Here is a 23322-nt window from a genome sequence, read left to right on the forward strand (position 1 = left end):
TGCAAACGATCCACCCCTCTCCATTCCCACCACATCTGTGTGCCTATCTAAAAATATCTTAAGCAAGACCACCTTACCTGCTTCGACTACTACCCTGGAAGCCCATTCTAAGCACCCGTCTGTGTTCAAAGTGTTTGCCTGTATATCTCTTCTAAACTTTGCCCCTCACGCTGATATTTTCTAGTTTTTGACACTTCACTCCTGGGGGAAAAAAAAGACTGCTTACCTGGTTATCGTCTCTGTGAGGTCTCCCCTCAGCCTCCTGAGAAAACTACCCAGCTTTATCCAACCTCTCCTGATAGCACGTACTTCCTTCAACTTTTGAACTAAAATCTAAAAAGTTCAAGGGCTAAAAAAAATCACCAATAACTTTTTTTCACTATCTTAATCATTTCATCAGTATTGCAAAACTTTGCATGCCTGTTCACTCTTTTGTTCTAATTATGGTTGACCTTGAATAATACTTTGTGAATGTTGGCATTTGTTTCATTGTTGGAAACACAAGTACATGTACAGAAACAGGTTTGTCATTACAGCTTTGCAAGCATATGCTTGTGCGTCTGACAACAAACTCAGTGTTGAGATTGAAAACAACTTTTGATAAGATGGACTGTTGATTTCACAGTCTACCTCCTTATGGCTTTTTGGCTGCCCACCCAGCCCTTCCTTTGTATCTGTAACATTATATTCTGGATGTTATTTATTTATTTAGTGATGCCTACGTGGAGAAGACCTTCCAACACCATACGGGAGGAAACTACAGCACCAAGGAAAACCCATGCATTCCATAGGGAGAACGTACAGACTCCTTACAGAACGGTGCCAGAGTTGAACACCCTGAGCTGTAATCGTGTCGCACCATCTCTGATGACTCCATGGGGCCCTATACAGCCTACACCACACTTCCTCAGTAAGTGTAACACTGTATTCTGGGTCTTGCTTTTCTGTTGCAGATGAAATGATCTGCGTGGATGGCATGCAAAACAAAGTTTGTCTCACTTTTGAGTCCTGATGATAAAGAGTGTCAGCCTGAAACATCCACTATTAATTTCCTCAAGAGATGCTGGCTGACCAGCTGAGTTCCTCCAGAGTTTATGTGCGTGTTGATCAGACTTCCAGCATCTGCAGTCTCTCTGACGTCAAAATTTTCACTGTACATTATTAGTACGTGCGACAATAATAAATAAATATAATTTGCAGAGGGTGCTGTTCCGGTATTAGACGGGAGGGGGAGCAGCTGGGCGGAACCAGACCCTGCCGCAGCGCGGCGTCCCTCCTCCCTGTTGGCGTGATGACGTCAGAGGGCTCGGCGTGCGGAGGCTCGTCCGGGAGTCCGAGCGCGGGCCTCGGGGTGTGGATGTACCGGGAGAGCGGGGGACGAGGCGACCGGGGCGGGCCTCGGTCCGGGTCGCTGCCCATCCAGAGGCACAGGGAGCAGCTGGTTGAAGCGGTTCGGGAGCATCCGTTCCTCATAGTGACCGGAGAGACGGGCAGTGGGAAAACCACGCAGTTCCCGCAGTATCTGCACCGGGCAGGTGAGGCCGGAGCCGCAGGGCCCTCCATGGTTACCCCGGGACAGGTCCCGTTGCCTCCACAGATGCTGCTCGAACCGCTGATTCCGGCGTTTGCTGACTACAAATCGGGCGAGTCCACAATTATGTGTCCGGTGATGACCAGAAGGGAATAATCTTGCACTGTCCAACCTGGCACCCTAAATGTAAACGTCTGAGAGCTATAACGAGTGGCTTTCCTACCTCAAAGTGTGCAGCTTCGTTCAAAGGATGGTGAATTGGCGATACCTAACATGGAAGAAAGGCAGCAAGAAAATGCAATTCTTCCCTCTCAGTCACCAAAAACACAAAAGGATAAATGATCCAAACACAGCTAGCAAAAGGATAGTTTTACATCCAAAGTAGACTCGTTTTAAGAAGCAAGCCCAAGGATTGCGGGCAGATTGAAATTCAGGAACCATAGACCAAGAGGTTGAGCAAGAGGGTAAAAATACACTGTGAGAGTAAACTACGAGGAACCTAAAAGCGGATTGTAAATGCTCGCATTTAAAATAAGACAGTTGTAGATCCTCACAGTCACAAACAGAGAATTTATCATGGTGGGGGAATAAAGAAATGGAAAACTAATTAACCACAAACAAGAGAAAATGTGCAGATGCTGGAAATCCACACACACACTAAATGCTGGAGGAACTCAGCAGGTCAGGCGGCATCTGTGGAAAAAAAGTACAGTCAACATTTTGGGCTGACGTTGTAGTCGACTGTACTTTTTTTCCGTAGATGTTGCCTGGCCTGCTGAGTTCCTCCTGCATTTTATGTGTGTTGCAAGTAATTAACCAAATCCTTCGTCTTTGTCTTCTTTGAAGGGATCACAGATAACTTCCTAGAAATGCGAAAGGTCTCGGATGAAACAAAAATGAAAGATCATCATTCTTGTGCCATGTTGTATGATGTGGGTGATCGTGGTCTCAACTGTGGCTGGTCTTGGCAAATTTTCTACAGAAGTGGTTTTCTGGGCAGTGTCTGTACAAGATGGGCGATCCCAGCCATGATCAGAGATTGTCTTTAGCATCAGTGGTTCCATAACCAGGGTACCATCCACCACCTGGTCCCATGGTTTCATGTGACACTGATTGGGGGACTAAGATGCCACACCTTGCCCAGGAATGACCTGCGGGCTAGCAGAGGGAAGCCTTTCACCTCCTTGGTGTTGATGTATCTCCACCCTACCACCAAATTCAAGGATATTAGTATCATTTTAAATAAAAGTGCTGCAGTAGCTGTTCTAAATTTTCCAATCACATGGAAGATAAATAGTTTGGCCCATCAACTCTGTGACAACTCTCAGAGCATACACACTCTCCCTCTTAGTTTCCTTAACACATTCTCCATCGTACCTCTGGATTCTCCTATTGCTCAATATATTAGGAAAACTAAAAGCAGCCTATTAATCTACAAGATAGCCCATCTTTGGAATATTAATTTATGAAGAAATACACAGATACACAGCCCTTCTGGCCTTCTGAGCTGTGCTGCCCAGCAACCCATCAATTTAACCCCTAGCGTAATCACAGGACAATCTACAATGACTAAGCAACCTACTAACTGGTGTGTCCTTGGACTGTGGGAGAAAACCAGAGGAAACCCCTGTGCGTACGGGAGGAATGTACAAACTGTCTTACGGAGGACGCTGGAATTGGACTCTCAACACCCCAGACTGTAATAGCGTCGTGCTAACCAGTAGACTGCCATGTTGGAGGGAACCAGCATAACCGGGACAGTGTGCGAACTGCATGTAGTCAAGTCACAGGAGGACCAGATTCAGCTAGGGTCTCCGGAACTGTAAGGGAGTCGTGCTAACTGTTGCCCCATTAAGCTGAGGGCTTCTGGGGGACTGGAATCTGAAAAGTCTCCAGGGTCTGAAAATTTGCTCACCAGACTGCTAAAGATTAGCTTTACTTGTCACACAGACATTGAAACATTCAGTGAAATGTGTTGTTCGCTTCAAACCGAATCAACAAGGTTTGTGCTGGGCCATCTGCATATGCCACCATGCTTCCAGCCCCAGCGTAGCTTCCTCACTAACCCTAACTGTATATATTTGGACTGTGGGAGGAAACAGCAGCTCCTGGAGGAAACCCACATGGTCATGGGGAGAGCTTACAAACTCCTCACAGACACCAACAGGAATCAAACCCCAGTCTTACTGCTGGCGCTGCAAAGCGATGTGCTAACCGTTACTGTTCCGCCCCAATTTGCTGAATAACTTTAAGAAGGAGATGGATAGGTTTATGAGGAATCTGGGAATATCGTGTTGGACTGAAGATCAGCCAATATCTTATTGAATGGCAGAGCAGTCTTGAAGGGCTGAATTGTATGGCAAAGTCAAAAAGTATATTGTCATATGCACAGGTGCACTTAAAACCTTACCTGCAGCAGCATCGCAGGCACAGAATCAGGATCAGGTTTATTATCACCGGCATGTGATGTGAAATTTGTTAACTTAGCAGCAGAAGTTCAATACAATACATAATATAGAAGAAAAAAACACAATTATAATAGGTCAATCAATTACGGTGTATGTATACTGAATAGATTGAAAATAGTGCAAAAAACAGAAATACTATATATTAAAAAAAAAGTGAGGTAGTGTCCAAGGGTTCAATGTCCATTTAAGAATCGTATGGCAGAGGGGAAGAAGCTGTTCCTGAATCACTGAGTGTGTGCCTTCAGGCTTCTGTACCTCCTACCTGATGGTAACAGTGAGAAAAGGGCATGCCCCGGGTGCTAGTGGTCCTTAATAATGGACGCTGCCTTTCTGAGACACCGCTCCTTGATGTCCTGGGTACATTGTAAGCTAGTACCCAAGGTGGAGCCGACTAAATTTACAACCTCCTACAGTTTCTTTCAGTTCTGTGCAGTAACCCCTCCATACCAGACAGTGATACAGCCTGTCAAACTGCTCACCACGGTACTTCTATAGAAGTTTTTGAGTGTATTTCTTGACATACCAAATCTCTTCATATTCCTAATGAAGTTATAGTCACTGACTTGCCTTCTTTTTAACTGTATCGATATGTTGGAATCAGGTGAGATCATCAGAGATCTTGACACCCAGGAACTTGAACAGTTCACTCTCTCCACCTCTGATCCTTCTATGTGGATTGGTAATGTGTTCCTTCGTCTTCCCCTTCCTGAAGTCCACAATCAGCTCTTTCATCTTACTGACGTTGAGTGCCAGGTTGTTGCTGCGCCACCACTCCACTAGTTGGCATGTCTCACTCCTGTACGCTTTCTTGTCACCACCGTCATTTTAGCGTCTTTCACAAGAAAAACATAAAGTTAAACAAATTATGCATGAAAGAGGTCGATTAGCATGAAATAAAAAGAAAGAGCATTCCAATTCAGAGTGCTCACAGCATTGCCAGACTGTAGTGATTAGGGCAGGGGTTGGCAACCTTTACCACTGAAAGAGCCATATGGACCCGTTTCCCACAGAAAAGAAAACACTGGGAGCCACAAAACCCGTTTGACATTTAAAATGAAATAACACTGCATACAACGTTTTTTTGCCTTTATGCTATGTATAAATGAACTATAATGTGTTGCATTTATGAAATCGATGAACTCCTGCAGAGAAAACGAAATTACAATACTGCATGCAACAAAAACATTTTGAACTCCGAAAAAAAGACATTGGGTTGAAGGTTACTCCATAGTTAGCCTACCTTGGATCGAAAAATTAAAAGAAATCGTGCACTGGCTGGTGTCAGGCATTGGCAGTGGTGACGTATATTAACAGCGATAAAAAAAACACATAGCGGTGTGCTACACGCAGCGCTAAAATAACACGGAGTCGGTAAACTGCAGTCAAAGATAACTTTATTCGAACTAAACAGCCTTGCTTTTAAGCCTCCCTCAACCCGCACCCCCCCCCCCTCCCGTGGGCGCGGATGCTCCAAAACACACATACTCACAAACCTCCGTAGGTTATCTCCCTTAGCTGGAACGCTGGCTAATTGTGAGCCGGTTCGGATGTGCCAGGAAATGGGTCGCCACAACGTTTTATTTAGATTGTACAAGATCACCATAATCTTCAAATTTAGAATTACATTTCAAAAACTAACAAACTAACATAAAATACATTTTAATTAAATACTCATCATATATTTTCCAAAGCCACAGGGAGCCGCAGCACAGAGATGAAAGAGCGGCATGTGGCTCCGGAGCCATGGGTTGCCGACCCCTGGATTAGGGCTTTGCTGGGTGTTGAAGAAAGGTTGAAGGGATGGAGCTGGTATTGTGGGACTTATGGCTTTTATTATTTATTTAAGGATACAGCAACATAACAGGCTCTTCCAGCCCAATAAACCTGTGCTGCTCAATCACACCCGTGTGACCAATTAAACTACTCACCTGTACACCTTTAGGGGGTAGGAAGAACAGGTGTCCGGATGAAACCCCTGTGGTCGGGCAAGAGCATGCAAACTCCTTATAACTAGCGGCGGAATTGAACCCGAGTTGTTGGCACTGTAATAGCATTACGCTAACTACTGCGCAACCCTGCAGCCTCTGTCCCTCCTGTTTGAGAGTGATTGTTAAAAGATGGCATGGAGCAGATGGTGGGGATCTTTGATTATAGGTGTTGCCTTCCAGAAGCAGTGACACACCGTGTTTTATGTGAAACAGACCCTTGGTTTAACGTCACATCTGAAAGATTGCTCCTTGCTGCTGTGATAGGAATGTTGGCCTGTATTGTTTGCTCTAGAGTATGTCACGTATTCACAACCCGAATGTGTTTCAGGAGTGAGAGTGTGACCACCCTGAGCCCCAGGTGATACTGTGGACTGGGAATGGCTGGTTTTCACCTGCAATGGTCTCTGTAGTCCAGTCTATCTACAGGTGACCATGGCCCGTAACGTAAAGACTAGCACAACGCTTTACAGTACCAGCGACCGGGGTTCAGTTCCTGCCGCGGTCTGTAGAGTATTTGTATGTTCTCCCCATGACCGCGTGGATTTACCTCTGGGTCCTCCGGTTTCCTTTCACACTCCAAAGACATACCGGTTGGGAGGTCAATGGCTCATTGCACATTGTCCTGCGATTAGGCTGGAGTTAAATCGAGTGTTGCTGGGGGCCAGAATGGCCGACTCCATGCTGTGTCTCAGTAAATTAATAGAATGTTTGAAAGTGAGGGGTGTTCATTGAATGGCTTTTGTGTTTTCTGGAGAAGCATGGCCTTGTTCCTTCTACCTTACGTTTCCCCTCTTCCCTTCCAGGACTAGGACAGCATGGGGTGATTGGGGTGACGCAGCCCCGGCGAGTGGCTGCCATTTCAGTGGCCCTGCGAGTGGCCGAGGAGATAGGCTGCGACTTGGGCCGGATGGTGGGCTACCAGGTGCGCTTCGATGACTGCACCTCTGAGGTGAGAAGTCACACAAGGGTCAAGGTGCCTTTGGTTCAGTTTGGAACCCGTTTGCACTGAAAGTGATAGGTAGTCAATCCAGTGTGGTTGAAATTGGATCGGAGTGGGAGGTTGTGTGCAGTGCTTGTGAAAGCTGATTGATTATTTATGGTGCTTGCTTTGTCTCAGTCCCTGTCATGACATGTGAGTTTGTCTCCCTGTGACTCTGACTATTTCTGTGTATCATTCTGTCTGTATTTGTCACCTGGCTTTGTACGTGTTGATGTAATTTACCTTCAGCATTCAAATATAACGTAAAAGTCAGAAACGTGAAGACAGATTTATTTTTCTATCTCCCTCATTAGTCTACAATATTGATTTCAGTTCCTAGAGACCCCTAAAGCGTTTGTGCCCAAGTCAAGGGACAAAATGTTTTTCATGCCCCTCCTGCCCAGTTCTTATGTCATCAGTCCCAATAGAAGTCTATGAAGAAAAGAAAAAAGGTGGGAGGAGGCTTTGTAGAACATGCATCGGATGGGCTGAATGGACTCCCTCTGTGCTGGAGATATTCAACAAGTCAGGCAGCATCTGTGGAGCGGAATGAGCAGTCGCTGTTTCAGGCCAAGACTCCCCTCCCCCCCCGCCCAATCAGGACTGAAATCAGACCCATTTCCGTTACGACATTCTGGTCCATCGTGTCCTCTGCCGCCATGATGAGGTCCCTCTTGGGTTGGAGGAGCAGCGCCTCATTCCACTGGGCAGCCTCCAACCTGATGGCATGGAAATTGAACTATCAGACATCTGTTTATTTCTCTCCCCATCCCCTTCCCTCATTTTCTATTCTCCATTCTCATTTCCCTCTCACCCCTTTCCTCACCTGCCTCTGCTCCTCCTTTCCTTTCTCCTGTGGTCTGCTATCCTCTCCTGTCAGATTCGTTCTTCTTCAGCCCTTTACCTTTTTCACCAACACCCCCTTCCTGCTTCTTACTTCATCACCTTCCCCCTCACCTATCACTTCTATCTTGTACTCCTACCCCTCCCCCCCCCCTTTCTAGTCCCGATAAGGTGGCTCAGCCCAAAATGCCGACCGCTCATTCCCCTCCATAGAGGCTGCCGGACTTGCTGAGTTCCTCCAGCACTTTGTGTGTGTTGCTGATGTAACAGCTCTTCCTTTTGACTCAGGACACTGTGATCAAGTACATGACTGACGGCTGCCTGCTACGGGAGATCCTGCAGGACCCTGGTCTCAATAAATACAGCGTGATCATTCTGGATGAAGCCCATGAGAGGAGCCTCAGCACTGTTAAGTAACACTTCAACATTCTTATGAAGTAGGTCTGTTTGGTTAATGCCATTTCTCTAGTTAACTTGCTGTCTGGCCAAAGGCAGGAGGCCTTTCCTGGGGTTGGAGTTCTGTCTGTGTGTGTGAGTGGGGGTGGGAGAGTGGCTTGTTTGCTGCTGCTGTTGCTGTTTGTGTTCAGCTCAACATACTGGGCATGCTATGTTAGCTCAAATGTGTGGCGCCAATTACAGGCTCAACCCCAGCATGTCCATTGGTGTGTGGTTATTAACACAAACGTCACATTTCACTGTACTGTTTTGATATACGTGTGATAAATCGGAATCAGAATCTGAAATTCTATCGGTATTGGTCACCTCCTTTCCTTAATTTCCAAATTCAAAATAAATCTATCATCAAAGTACACATAGGTCACCATATACAGTAGAAACCTAAGAATCATTTTCTTGTGAGCATACACAGTAAATTTACTAACCACAATAGATTCAATGAAAGACCGCAGCAACTTGGCCGTTCAACCAGCGTGTAAAAGACAACAAATACAAAAGAAATAATAATAATAAATAGATAATAATTACAAAGAACATGAAATGAATAGTACTTGAAAGTTAGTCCATAGGTTGTGGGAACATTTCAGTGATGGGACAAGTGAAGTTATCCCCTCTGGTTCAAGAGCCTGATGGTTGAGGAGTAATAACTGGCGATGTGGGTCCTGAGGCTCCTGTACCACTACCTTTTTTTTGAGGGAAGGTCTCCTTGTGGAAGCATTTTATTGTTGAATTACAGATGTTAAAAGAGAGCTCAAAGTCAGTGAAACCCCAAAACCTATCTCCAACAGAAAAAGGGAGCAGAGAGCTGGGGGAGGGCTCATGAACATTAACCCCACCACACCCCCTCACTCAATCAGCAAAGGTCCAAGGTAGACTTTGAGTAAGAGAGAAAACAACAAGAGATCTTGAGGGGATAGAGGAGGAGCGAAAGAGAAGTATGTCCCAACTGGTCATTCAGATCTTCCCAGGGAAGCTTCCCGACTCCCTCTGATCATCCCATTTGTTAACCCAAGATCTAGGGCACAGGGATTTATATACCTTGTTATACCACTCACACACGGACATGTCTTTGCCCTGAGCAGTCAGAGCCTTCTGGCAGTGATGATAGTCCAGGTAGTTCTGGTAGCAGTTGTGAGTCTGGTTGGTGTTGGGGAACCTGGCGTCAAAGGGCGCCGTCCGGTACTGGCTGAGACGATCCTGGATACTTGCCATTATTCACCTTGCTGTTCGTCCGCACAGAGACCCGCCTCCTACGCCCGCCCACCCGCCGAATCCTGTACCACCTTCTTGATGACAGTAGTGAGAAGAGAGCATGGCCTGGATGGTCAGGGTTCCTTGATGATGGATGTTGCTTTCTTGCAACAGTACTCTGTGTAGATGTGTTCAATGCTGAGGAGGGCTTTACCCGTGATGAAATGGGCCATATCCACTACTTCTTGTAGGATTTTCCATTCAAGAGCATTGGTGATTCCCTACCAGGCTGTATGCAGTCAGTCAATATATTCTCCACTATAGACGTTGATCAAAGTTTTAGATGTAATGCCAAATCTTTGCAAACTTCTAAGGGAGTAGAGGCATTGCTGTGCTATCTTTGTCATGACTTTTACGTGCTGGGCCCAGGACAAAGTGGCCATAGCTAAGGACAAACAGCACCAAGAAGAAACACAGAGGCGTGATCACACCACTATCCCCAGTCTCCTTTCCAATTCGCACACTGTTCCACAATAGGAAGTGATCATAGACTGGGACTAAAGTGCAAAAGTTCAGGAGGACTCACTATCACTTCCATGAGCTACAGGAGTGGGCAGTGAATGTGCCTAACTTGCCACCGATGCCCATATTCCTAGGGTCAGTCACTTTAAAACCAGTCCTCATGAATGAACCCAGGTCTCAGGAGGCGGTGGGCTGTTTGAGGGAGATATTTACTCATCCAGATTCAGTCACGTCTATGGATTCTCCTATTTTCTTCATTATTATTAAGGATCCAGCTCGGTAACTGGCCCTTCCAGCCCAGGGGGCCTGCACCATCCAGTTACACCAATTAACCTACGAACCTGTATGTCTTTAAATGTGGGAGGAAACACATGCAGACGTGGGGAGAAGGTACAAATTCTTTAGTCTGCAGCAAGAATTGAATTCTGATTTTCCAATTGCTGACGCTATAAAATGCTATGTTTGTGAATCTTCCTTGCTTACCCCTAGTGTAGGAGTTTTGCTTCTTTTATGGGTACCCTTTACTGAAAGCAGTGGGAATGAAAGTTAGAGGGGTGTCTTTCATGAGTGGGGGAACTGTCATGAGTCATCAGCTCCAGCATTTTGGATCACAGACATTGATGGCCACTTGCTCTGGCGTCACATGGTAACATAGTGGTGTCCAGTGCCAGCTGTAAGATTGGTGTTTGATCCCCAGTTCTGTTTTTAAGAGGATTATATGTTCTCCCCATGACCGTGTGGCTTCCACTGGATGTTCCAATTTCCTCCCACATTCCAAAGGCATATGGTTAGGATTAGTAAGTTGTGGGCATGCTATGTTGGCGCTGGAAACGTGGTAACACTTTGTGGGCTTCCCAGCACAAACCTCGCTGACTTGATTTGACGCAAACAGTGCATTTCACTGTACGCTTCTGTGACAGAACAGTTTGGCCATGCTAATTCTCCCGCCAACCTCGCCCCTTTGCCCAGTTAGTCACTCCTCCTCATTCTGTCCCTGGTCTAGTTTCCCCAGTAGTTCACACACTTTGTCTTCCTGTTCTGAAGTTCACCATTTTCACGCCCCAACAGTTAAACAGTTGCTAGCTTGACTAATCAAAACTATCTCTGCAGTTAATGTGTTCTATTGTTTTATAACTCATAAAAATAAGGATTCCAGACACTGGTGTTCCAAGCAGTTTCATTTATTTTCACTCACTCCGTTGCATTGGTTTGTAGGCAGCTGAACGGCTCCAAAAGACCCGAGGGACAGTTTGGGTCATCCTAAAATAGTGCCAGGGTTAGTGGGAGTTGGCATACTACACCCAGCGCAGGCAGATTTAAACTCTCAGTTTGGCTTTGCTGAGGGGTGTGGAGATTGGGTTTGATGGTGAATAGCTATATTGGAAAGTTAATGATAAAGTGTGTCATGGAGAAAGCCTTTGTAAATTTGTAGATTTTAATACATTTGTTTTCATTTGTCTATTTGTAAATATCTTTTCTCTTCACAACTTTTGGGCAGCTTTTGCTCTTTTTTCCCCACCTGGCACTAAATAAAACCCCTTGCGCTAATGTACTGTTGCATCTTACCATCTGTTCTTTTTCCAACTGGTGACCCTCGTCGGGCATGCGTTCCCACACCTGATAGCAGTGTGTGACAGTTCAATGTATATGTGACAAGTAAAGTTAATCTTTATGACGTTGCCAGGGTTTGCTGGGCTTATCCCACTAACGTAGCCCTTTCTTTCCACAGGACATTCTCTTTGGCTTGCTGAAATCCCTGTCTGCCCAGGGCACAACGCCACCCATACGCAAGGCTCCTCTGAAGGTCATTGTGATGTCAGCCACACTGGAGACAGAGAAGCTCTCGGAATTCCTGCATGGTTGTCCTGTATACCATGTGTCAGGCAGGGCTTATCCTGTCAAGGAACTATTCTGCAACCTGATTGGACCAAAGGATAAGCATGGCACGGGACTTGTTAAAGAGGTAATTGTTATCACTCTCTGGGATGCATCAATGCAGACACAACCTCATCGAACTGCGGGTCCCAAATTGACCTGTGCTGTTGTGTGAGAGAAAGGAGACAGTGTATGAGCAGCCAGCACTCCTGTGTCAGAGAGCTGACCCAGTCTAGTAATCCAGTGCAGAAACAAAGGAAAGGTACATTCTTAAAGGCTAAACCCTCAGGCATAGGAGCAGAATTAGGCCATTTAGCCCATTGAGTCTGCTGCGTCATTCAATCATGGCCAATTTATTAAACCTCTCAACCCCATTCTCCAAGCTTCTCGTAATCTTTGACGGTCTTACCATCAAGAACCTGTCAACCTCCACTTTAATTATGCCTAATGACTTGGCCTCTACAGCCATCTGTGGCAGAGAATCCCAGATTCACCACCCTCTGGATAAAGAAATTCCTCCTCATCTCTGTTATAAAGGGATGTCCTTGTATTCTAAGGTTGTGTCCTCTGGTCCTAGATTCTCTCACTAATGGAAGCATCCTTTCCATATCTACTCTATCTTGGCCTTTAAATATTCAATGGGTTTCGATCGGACCTCCTGTCATTTTCCTGGACTCCACTGAGTACAAGGCCAGAGCCATTAAAAGTTTCTCGTTTGTTAATCCTTTGATTTCCAGGATCAATCTTGTATACCTCATCTGGATCCTCTCCAATGCCAGCACATCCTTTCTTCAATAAGGGATTCACAATACTCTAAATGCGATCTGATCAATGCCTTATAAAGCCTCAGCATTACATCCTTATATTCTAGTTGTTTTGAAAAGAATGCTAACATTATATTTGCCTTCCTTACTTCTGATTCAACTTGCAAGTTAATTCACAAAATTAACTTTTTGGGAATCCTGCACTAGGACTCCCAAGTCCCTTAATAGCTCTGATTTCTGAATATGCACCCTGTTTATGAAGTAGCAATGCCTTTATTCCTTCTACCAAAGTGCATAACCATATACTTTATTCCATCTGCCAATTCTCCTAATCTGTCCCAAGTCCTTCTGCAGACTGCTTGCTTCCTCAGCACTTCCTATCCCTCCACCTATCTTTATATGGTCTGCAAGTTTGGTCACAAAGCCATCAATTCCGACATCCCAAGTAAGCTGTTGGTCAAGCATAAAAAATTCCTCGCAATAATTGTAGATGATTTTGATATGGCACCTACTCTGGCCTTAAAACATATAAAGATTTAAATATTAGTTTTGTTCACATATTTGTCACATGTATTTCGAAACGCCAAGACGTATAGTGAAATGCATTGTACTGTGTCAATGACCAACACAGTCCGAGGATGTGTTGGGGGCAGCCCTTAGTTGTCACCATACTTCTGGCATCAACAAAGCATGCCCTCAACTTACTAACCCTAACCCATAGTCTTTGGACAATGGGAGAAAACTGGAGCGTCTGGAGGAAACCCATGTGATCATGAGGAGAAGGTACAAACTCCTTACAGACAGCGGTGGGAATTGAACCCCAATCCTTGATCACTGCACTACCATTCTCCATTCTGTGCATTCTCCATTTTCTATGCTGCATCTCGGTTGTCTGCAGTTTATGGGAAATCATTGTTTTCCCCCAACCTCTCTTCTGGTAAGGTGATACATACCCTTGGCCAGACTTTCTGTTACCTGTCCTAATGTCTCCTTCAGGTTAGATATAACATATTTGCTTGTGTTCTTCTGTGGAAATCGCATGTCTTTTTTAAAATTGTCAACTTTTATCCTTTGAGAAAACAGCTCTTTTTGTCTGTGAGTGGTTTGTCTTATTCTTTGACTTTGGTGCATTAAATAGCTGCCTGCTGACTTAGATAATTGTCTGCAAAGATCTAGAAGGCACCTTGTAATCACTGTTACTAAACCACACTGGCTTACTTGTAAAATCATCTCATTTCTGCTTTTCTAGGTTGTAAACGTCACTTTGGACATACATATGAATGAGTCAGAAGGAGACATCCTGGTGTTTTTGACAGGTAATAGGCAGGTGGTACAGATACTTTCTACACATTGTAGGCGAAGATTAGTGGCTAGATTTTGTGCTATTTGCTGTTCATACAACATAGAACAGTACAGCACAGTACAGGCTCTTCAGCCCACGATGTTGTGCCAACCTTTTAACCCACTCTAAGATCAATCACTCTAACTTAAGAGTCTCTTAAGTATCCCTAATTCAGCTGCCTCTACCACCATTCCTGACAGCGTGTTCCATGCACCTACCACCCCGTGTAAAAAATCCTACATCTGACATCCTCCCAATCACCTTAAAATTATGCTTACTCATGTTAGCCATTTTCACCCTGGGAAAAAGTCTCTGGCTCTCCACTTGATCTATGCTGCTTATCATCTTGTACATTTCTAACTAGTCACCTATTATCTTCTGTCACTCCAATGAGAAAAGCCCTGGCTCACTCAACCTATCCTCATAAGACATGCTGTCTGATCCAGTTCATCCTGATAAATCTCATCTGCACCCTCTCTAAAGATTTTCGACCAGAACTAAACACAATACTTCAACTGTGGTCTAACCAGGTTTTATAGAACTACAGTGGTTCTTGAACTCAATCTTTGACTATTGAAGGCCAACACACCATTAGCCTTCTTAACTACCCTATCAACTTGTGCGGCAACTTTGAGGGATCTATGGACGTGGACCCCAAGATCCCTTTGTTAAGAATCCTGCCATTAACTCTGTACTCTGCCTTTGAGTTCGACCTTCCAAAGAGAATCACCAATTTGTAGATGCTAACCTGCCAAGTTGTGGCAAATTCCTACTAGCTCCATACAGACAGTGGTGGGAATTGAACCCCAATTGGTGATCTCTGGCACTGTAAAGCATTGTGTTAACCAGTAATCTACCATGCTGCCCAGAGGCCAGAAATTTAAAACCATGTTGAATTGATCTAAAGAGACAAGATATGGGGAATCTCCTCTTCAAGGTGAAAACATTATAGAGGCTAATTCAAAGTTCAAAGTAAATTTATTATCAAAGTTCATATATATCACCATATACTACCTTGAGATTCATTTTCTTGCAGGCATTCACAGTAGATACAAAGAAACACAAAAGAATCAATGAAAGAAAGCACACGACAAAGACAAACAACCAATGTACAAAAGACAACAAATTGTACGAATACAAAAAAACAATAAATATTGAGCACATGAGTTGTAGAGTCCTCAAGAGATTATGTAATCAGTTCATTATGGAGTGAGTGAGTTTATCTCCTGTGGTTCAAAAGCCTTTTATTGAGGGGTAATAACTACATGCATGGGATTCCATCTGTGAGTTGGGTGATTGTTGGAGGAAGACGAGTTTGTGGGGTAATAGAAAGTGCAGGTTGCAAGATTACCCATGACTGCCACAGCTTCCTCACGCTATAAGCCTGGACGATTCAATACGTGCTGGACTGAATTAGTCTGACATATGTTTTATTTGTACAGGACAGTCTGAGATTGAACGGGCATGTGACTTGCTTTTCAAGAAAGGAGAATCAATTGATTACCAATATGATGTGAGAGACAGATCAGTCGAGGGTCTGCTCATCCTACCCCTCTATGGCTCTATGTCAACAGGTATAACCAATTGCAAAACTACACACCCCACATCCGTTCAGCTGGTACGGATTTACTCTGAAAACAACACTTTCATTGGCTACTGAACCTTTGCTGGATAATTCTGGAGAAAAATATATTTCCCATTCCCTTCACAAATCAATAGTTAAGCTAACTGAATTGTTTCCAAATGCGAAAGTGCCCTTTTAATTAACATGCCTTTTTCTCCTTCCTTATAGTGTTTATTTTTTCCTTCAGATCAACAAAAAAAGGTTTTCCTTCCTGCAGCACCTCACATCAGGAAGTGCATAGTTGCTACAAATATAGCAGCCACTTCTTTGACTATCGACAGAATAAGGTAAGAAAGTGCAAACTAAGGGCTACTGCTGGACTCTAATCATGTTCTGTTATCTTAACAGCAATTGGCATAGCAGTTATCATATTGCTTTACAGCACCAGCTGTAACATTGGGGCTTAATTCATGCTGACCTCTTTTAGGAGTGTGTACGTTCTCCAAATCACCACACGGGTTTCCTCCAGGAGCTCTGGTGTCCTCCCACATTTCAAAGACGTATGGGTGGGTTAGTAAATTGCGGGCATGCGAGGTTGGTGCTGGAAGCATGGCGACACTGGTGGACTGCCCCTGGCACGTTCAGTGTGTTGGTGTTGATGCAAATGATGTGTTTCACTGTATGCTTCAATGTTTCAATGTACATGTTACAAATAGAACTAATCTTAAGCATAATTTTAATCCTATCTCTCTCCCAAAGTAGAGTTCCCAGCCACCATCTGCTAGTTTTTCCTGAGTACTTCAGTGACATTGGGAAATTGTGCATCTACACCAAGCATTCATACATATTTGGTCACAGTAGTGAAATCACTGCCTTGGCTGGTTCTCTTGTCTGCATATTTCCATATAAACAAATTTCCCAAATGATAAGGGAGCCTCTGGGCAACTTCCTGTCTCTTAGAGCCACCTTCCTGTGCAAAGTAGCTGCTTTCTTACTGAAAATTTACAGAAATTAGATGACTGTTTTATCAGAACTCTGATCATAAGTCTGCCAAGTTACAATGCAGGGTGTTTGATTTGTCTGTCAGTGGTAGGGGAGCACTGCCAACAGAAGAGGAGAGTTATTTTGCACACAGTCCATGCTGACACATCAGTGCAACAGAGAGAACTACCAGACTGTGTGTTAGTTAAGGACCTCTGTTAAGATAGCAGTGCACTTAATTGCAGCACCCTCTCCAGGTCCAACAAGTGGTTTGTCTTGTGATCCCAAGACCTTGCTGAACATTGATAATCCAAAATACTGCAAGTTTGGTTCATTAATTCATTGGCGGGACTGACTGTAGAGGAGTTGCATGGCCCGGTATTGTTGCTGGGACAAGGCCTTCATCCCATGGTATTGCCAGTTATGACCATCCAACAGAGAAGGCAGTGTGGGGGAAAACAGAGGCCAGGCAGGTGTGCTAGAATCCTTGCTGGGTTTGGGACGGCCCCTGCTGTCCAGCTCTCCCATTGGTGGCTGCTCTCCAGTGTCTTTACCTGGAAGACAAACTAGATTGCTTCTCCTGCAGCTGCTGCGTACTTGTTCTTGGAGAAACATGGCTCCAGGTCAGCACGCCATTTATCATCAGTCTTCAAGCCATGCCACTCAGTGACTTGATTTAGTATTTTGTGATAGTACGTGCTAGATCGTAACTATATGTGCTGTGTGTGACTGTATGTACTGTGTTTTGCACATTGGTCCTGGAGGAGCACTGTTTCGTTTGGTTGTCTACATGCTTATGGTGAATGACAATTAAACTTGAACTTGAAAAATTTAACCAAGGTCCCAGTTTATCATTTTGACATAACTTGAAGAATGTCTCCAATATTCTGACCCACAGTTACTCTTCAATTGACATCACTAAAAATAATTATTTGGTCATTATCTGATTCTTATTCAAAAATGCTGCTTTTTTTAAAAAAACTTTTTATTGAGTTTTCAAATAATTACAGAAATAAAAGAAAATATATGAAAATATATATATATACCCTTCCCCCCTCCCCTTAACCCCTCCCCCCTAACATCCCTTCAAAAATGCTGCTTGTTGGCAAATTGACAGTCCTGTTTTCCAGCCGTGGCTAAGCTTCATTGGCTGGAAGCACAGAGATGCCCAGAGTTGTGCAAAGTACATTAGAGAGGCAAGTTCCGTCTATCGAGCCAAAGCTGGAGGAGCTCGGCAGGTCAGACTGCATTGATGGACAAAAGTCGGAATCAGGTTTATTGACAGGTGTCAAAAAATTTGTTGTTTCGTGGCAGCAGTGCAGTGCAATACATAAAAATACTCTAAGTTATAATAAATATTAAAAAATACTAATGCAAAAAGTGAGGTGGTGTTCATGGGTTCATGGACTGTTCAGAAATCTGATGGCGGGGGGAAGAAGATGTTCACAAAACGTGCATCTTCAGGCTCCTGTAATGAAAAGATAGCATGTCCTGGATGGTAAGATTCTTTCATGATGGATACCATTTTCTAGAGGTGTTTCCTATTGAAGATGATGGGGAGACAACCATCTGCTGCTTTTGCCACTCCTGTGCATTAAAGGCACTATATGGTGATGCAACCAGGCAGAATATTTTCTGTAGAAACTTGCAAGAGTCTTTAGTGACAGACCAAATCTCCTCAAACTCCTAATGAAGTATAGCCGTTGCTGTGCCTTCTTTGTAATTGCATCAATATTTGGGCCCAGGATAAATCTTCAGAGATGTTGGTACCCAGGAGTTACGGGTCGAGACTCTTCATCAGTTTGCCATCTTGATTGCTGATGAAGGGTCTCGACCTAAAATGTCAACTGTTCATTTCCCTCCACAGATGTTGCCTGATCCACTGAGTTCCACCAGCTTTCTATTTTTGGCCCCTATTCCAGCATCTAGAGTCTCTTGTGCCTCCATTCTGTCTATGGAAGATATATTCTAGGCGCTATGCCCCCAGAATTACAACTCGGAATGTACAGCTGAGAACAGAGCAGGAATCAGGGAAGGAGGATTTAATCCTCATCAGTATGCAGAATTTTTTGACAGAATTGGGTTTCTGTTTATCACATGTAGTATATGACGAAATGCATTGTTTGCATCTAATCACAGCAATGAAGTTGGTGCTGGGAAGTGTCACCATGCTTCTAGCGCCAACATAGCGTGCCCACAACTCCCAAACCCTAACTTGTATGCCTTTGTGAGAGGAAACGAGCACCCGGAGGGAACCCATGCAGTCGCGGGGAGAAAGTACAAACTCTTTAGAAGCAACAGCAGGAATTGAACCTGGATTGGTGCCACTCTATTGTCCTTTGTGACTGGTTCTGGTGTTAACGAATGCTTCCTTTGTCTCTTTCATCACAGATACGTTGTAGATTGTGGCTTTGTGAAGCAGTTGAATCACAATCCCCTTGTTGGACTCGACATTCTGGAGGTTGTTCCCATTTCAAAGTGAGTTTTTAAGAAACTTATCATTTTTAAGTTAACCCACCAGCTGCAGACTCAGCATTCCATGAATCCTACCATTTGGCATCTCTCTTTATTATGAATAGAGTCTCAGGTGACAGGTCCTATCAATACATTCCTGTTGAGTTCCAAACTGAATCTTCATTGGTGCTAAGGATGGTGTTGCAGGTAGACTGTGTGTGAAGAAGGCTTTTGGCATGCTGGTAGTCAGAGAACTGAAGGTAGAAGTCAGGATGCCATGTTGCGGTTGTACAAGAAGCTGGTGAGGTTGCATTTGGAATGCTCTGTTCAGTTTTGGTCACCCTGTTCTAGAAAGGATGCCATTATGTTGGAAAGAGCACAGAGGAGACTTACATTGGTATTGCTGAGACTGGAGGGACTGAGTTATCAAGCAGGTTGGGATTGTCTTCATTGGCGAGTAGGAGAATGAGAGGCATTGGTTTATTATTGATTCTGATTTATGATTGTCAAGTGTATCAAGATACAGTGAAAAGCTTGTCTTACATACTGTTTACAGAAATCAAATTGTTACACAGTGCATTAATCTAGAACAGGAGGGGGTCCATGGACCCTGGTATTGGTCCATGACATAAAAAGATGGTTGAGAACCCCTGATCTGGAACAAGGTAAATCTTTAACAATGCAGAATACAGTGTAAAAATTACTGAGAAAGTTAATTGCAAGTAAACAATAAAGTGAAAGATCATATCGAGATAGCTTGTGAGGTTAAGAGTCCAGCTTTTCTTGCAAAAGGGCCGTTGAAGAACCTGATAACAGAGGGATAGAAGCTGCCCTTTGAGCCTGGTGTTAGTGTTTTTTGGCTTTTCTAGGGTGATCTGCTAGAGATGTATAAAATCGCGAGGAGCATAGATAGAGTGAATGTGCTCAGTCTTTTTCCAAGGGTTGGGGAATCAGGAACTAGGGGGCCATTGGTTGAAGGTAACAGGGAGGGATTTGATAAGAACCTGAGAGGCAACTTCTTTACCAGAGAATGGCAATCTATGGATTGAGCCTGCCCGAGGAAGTAGTTGAGGCAGGTACATTAACAACATTTAAAAGGAACTTGTAAAGGTACATGGATATCATCATCATTATCATTATGTGCCATGTTGGCCAGGGGTCACCAACCTTTTCGCACCGTGGACTGGTTGAATATTGATAGTATTCTTGTGGACCGGCTGACGGGGGTGTGGGTGTTAATCACGACCGGAATATAGATGATAAGTCAACTATAAGTCTCTTACAAATGGCTGATATACTTAATTTCATTTCTAAAAGAGTTTGTTTAACGCATTTAATATTAAACACACAGGGCATATTTTCCTCGCATGAACATAGTGATAAATCAATTATAAGTCATTTATAAGTCAAAGCATCATAACATTTTAAGTAACGTTTGGATATTAAGCACACAGCGCATATTTTCTTCGTATGAACATATAAAATCATTACAACACACCAGTGAGGGGACAAGGTAAGGGCCTGGGCCAGGGCCGCGGAGATCGCAGTCCAGAGAGAGTGATCGACCGAGTGAGGAGGAGTGCGAAAGGGTGCGTGCACGACCCCCCCCCCCCCCCCCGCCCCGGTCGGTAGGATCTATCAGCTGACAAAAGTTTGGCTCGAGGGATGACTTTCAGTAAATCACAGCGAGGTAGCTGCTCTGCTACTTACGAAACCCTGAGCCCGAATTAGGTCGTCTGCGAATATTTTAGCACAGGGTACCCCATGAACATTCGGTGTGCTAAACAGGTTTAGAGGTGGCGCCCATCTGTCTGTGCTCCAAGCCAGTTTCAATGGCACTTCTTGCTGGCCGCGCGAGGCCAACCAGTGATCCCTGGCGTGAGGGTATCACTGCGTTTAGGCGACTGATGACCTTGCATGGGTAATGACTTCACGTGCGTAGTGACCTCGTGTGCGTTCAAGTTCAACAATGGGCATGACAGGGAATGAGGAAAGGTGCTGCTGACTCATATCGTTCCATATCGACAAATCATATTGTTTCCTCGCGGCCCAGTAGCACATGCTTTGCTTTGGTCGGGGACCACCGATGTAGGCAATTCCGGTCTTTTGATGACCATGATTGTTCTTGACAGATTCTTCTACAGAAGTCATTTGCCATTGCTTTCTCCTGGGCATTGCCTTTACAGCCACACCAGCCATTGTCAATTCTCTTCAGAGATTGTCTGCCTGGCATCAGTGGTTGCATAACCAGGACTTGTGATATGTACCACTGCTCATATGACCATCCACCACCTGCTCCTGTGGCTTCACGTGAACCTGGTCGGAGGGGGGTGGGGGCTGAGCAAGTACTACACTTTGCCCAAGGGCAAGCTGCAGGCTAGTGAAGGGAAGGTGTGCCTTACACCTCCTCTGGTAAAGATGTATATCCACCCTGCCACCCAAATATGGATAGGAAAAGTTTATAAGGATATGGGCCGAAAGCAGGCAAGTAGAAATCTTAGTCAGCATGAACCAGTAGGGCCGAAGCATGTTCCATGTCCCTATGATTAACTCCCTTCCCAGTCACATCTTTTGAATATCAATTTAATGAACCAAATCCTGTGTGTGTGTGTCTGCTACCTCATTATTCATCTTTTATAGTATTATTTTTGTAACATAGTGACATTAATGCCTTGCACTGACATGTTGCTGCAAAAGTGCAAATTTCATGACAGATGTCAGTTATAACAAAACCTGATTCTGTACAGAAAATCCAAATGAAAGTTAAAAACAGTGTCTGGACATCAGTGCAATTTGCCATAAAGCCATAAGACCATAATAGGAACAGAATTAGGCCATTTGGCCCATCAAGTCTTTTGTATTTTCTCTCCATTTAGAAAATAGTCTACGATTTAATTTAATTTTTATGAATACAGAGTTTTGTGATTATAACTGTATTTTTAATACAATATATTTGGCGCTTTTTTTAACTTATATATCTTGTACTCTGTATTCCTTTATACAGAAGCTAATAAAAATATTGAAAGAGAAAATAGTCAACCCTTTAATTTCTTCTACCAAAGTGCATGACCATACACTTCCTGACACTATATTCCATCTGCCATTTCTTGGCACATTCTCCTAATCTGTCTAAGTCCTTCTGTAGCCTCTCTTTCTTCCTTAAAACTAAATGCCCATCCACCAATCTTCATATTGTCTGCAAACTTTGCAACAAAGCCACCAATTCCATCACCTAAATCATTGACATATAATGGTCACAACATAGACCCCCCCCCCCCCCCCCCCATGGAACACCACTGGTCACCAGCAACCTGTCAGAAAACGCTGCCTTTATTCCCACTCTTCACCTCCTGCCAATAATCAGAATCAGGTTTATTACCACCGGCATGTGATGTGAAATTTGTTAACTTAGCAGCAGCAGTTCAATGCAATACGTAACATAGAAGAAAAAAATTAAAATAATAATAATAAGTAAATCAATTACAGTATGTTTATATTGAATAGATTAAAACAACGTGCAAAAAACAGAAATAATGAATATTTTAAAAAGTGCGGTAGTGTCCAACAGTTCAATGTCCATTTAGGAATTGGATGGCAGAGGGGAAGAAGCTGTTCCTGAATCACTGAGTGTGTGCCTTCAGGCTCTGTACCTCCTCCCTGATGGTAACAGTGAGAACAGGGCATGCCCCGGGTGCTGGTGGTCCTTAATAATGGACACTTCCTTTTTGAAACATTGTTCCCTGAAAATCTCCTGGGTACTTTGTAGGCTAGTACCCAAGATGGAACTGACTAAATTTACAATCCTCTGCAGCTTCTTTCAGTTCTGTGCAGTAGCACCCCCCCCCCACCCCACAACAGAGAGTGATGCAGCCTGTCAGAACGTTCTTCATGGTACACCTATAGAAGTTTTGAGTGTATTTGTTGACATGCCAAATCTCTTGAAAGTCCTAATGAAGTATAGCCACTGTCTTACCTTTTTTATAACTACATTGATATGTTGGGACCAGGTTAGATCCTCAAGAGATCTTGACACCCAGGAACTTGAAACTGCTCACTCTGTCCACTTCTGATCCCTCTATGAGGATTGGTGTCTAAGATATGCCTAGCCACAGAGTCATGTGTATGTAGAGAGTAGAGCAGTGGGCTAAGCACACACCCCAGAGGTGCACCAGTGTTGATCGTCAACGAGGAGGAGATGTTATCACCAATCTGCATAGGTTGTAGTCTATTGGTTAGGAAGTCAAGGATCCAATTGCAGAGGGCGGTACAGAGGCCCAGGTTCTGTAACTTCTCAATCAGGATTGTGGGAATGATGGTATTTAATATTGAGCTATAGTTGATGAACAGTATCCTGATGTAGGTGT

The 23322-nt window shown here is 44.0% G+C and overlaps 2 protein-coding genes across 5 annotated transcripts in view; one reads left to right on the forward strand and one right to left on the reverse strand.

The window, feature by feature from the left end:
• The first annotated feature begins 777 nt into the window (after positions 1–777).
• The window catches only part of dhx40 (DEAH (Asp-Glu-Ala-His) box polypeptide 40), a 46037-nt gene continuing 23492 nt past the window's right edge, over positions 778–23322 (forward strand). Inside the window, exons 1-8 of one of the 4 annotated variants that reach the window (XM_059973620.1) lie at positions 778–910; positions 6791–6936; positions 8098–8217; positions 11708–11941; positions 13867–13933; positions 15402–15533; positions 15771–15870; positions 18896–18982. In XM_059973620.1, the coding sequence (XP_059829603.1) occupies positions 868–910; positions 6791–6936; positions 8098–8217; positions 11708–11941; positions 13867–13933; positions 15402–15533; positions 15771–15870; positions 18896–18982 (929 nt within the window). In that variant the 5' untranslated portion in view covers positions 778–867. The other 3 variants (XM_059973619.1, XM_059973621.1, XM_059973622.1) reach the window with 3 other exon arrangements.
• On the reverse strand, positions 9178–9589 carry LOC132395127 (cytochrome c oxidase subunit 6B1-like). The gene has a single exon (XM_059971430.1). The coding sequence runs from the start codon at positions 9475–9477 to the stop codon at positions 9220–9222; it is 258 nt and encodes an 85-aa protein (XP_059827413.1). The 5' UTR covers positions 9478–9589; the 3' UTR covers positions 9178–9219.

This window comes from Hypanus sabinus, chromosome 6, assembly GCF_030144855.1.
Source record: "Hypanus sabinus isolate sHypSab1 chromosome 6, sHypSab1.hap1, whole genome shotgun sequence".
NCBI classification, from domain to species: domain Eukaryota; kingdom Metazoa; phylum Chordata; class Chondrichthyes; order Myliobatiformes; family Dasyatidae; genus Hypanus; species Hypanus sabinus.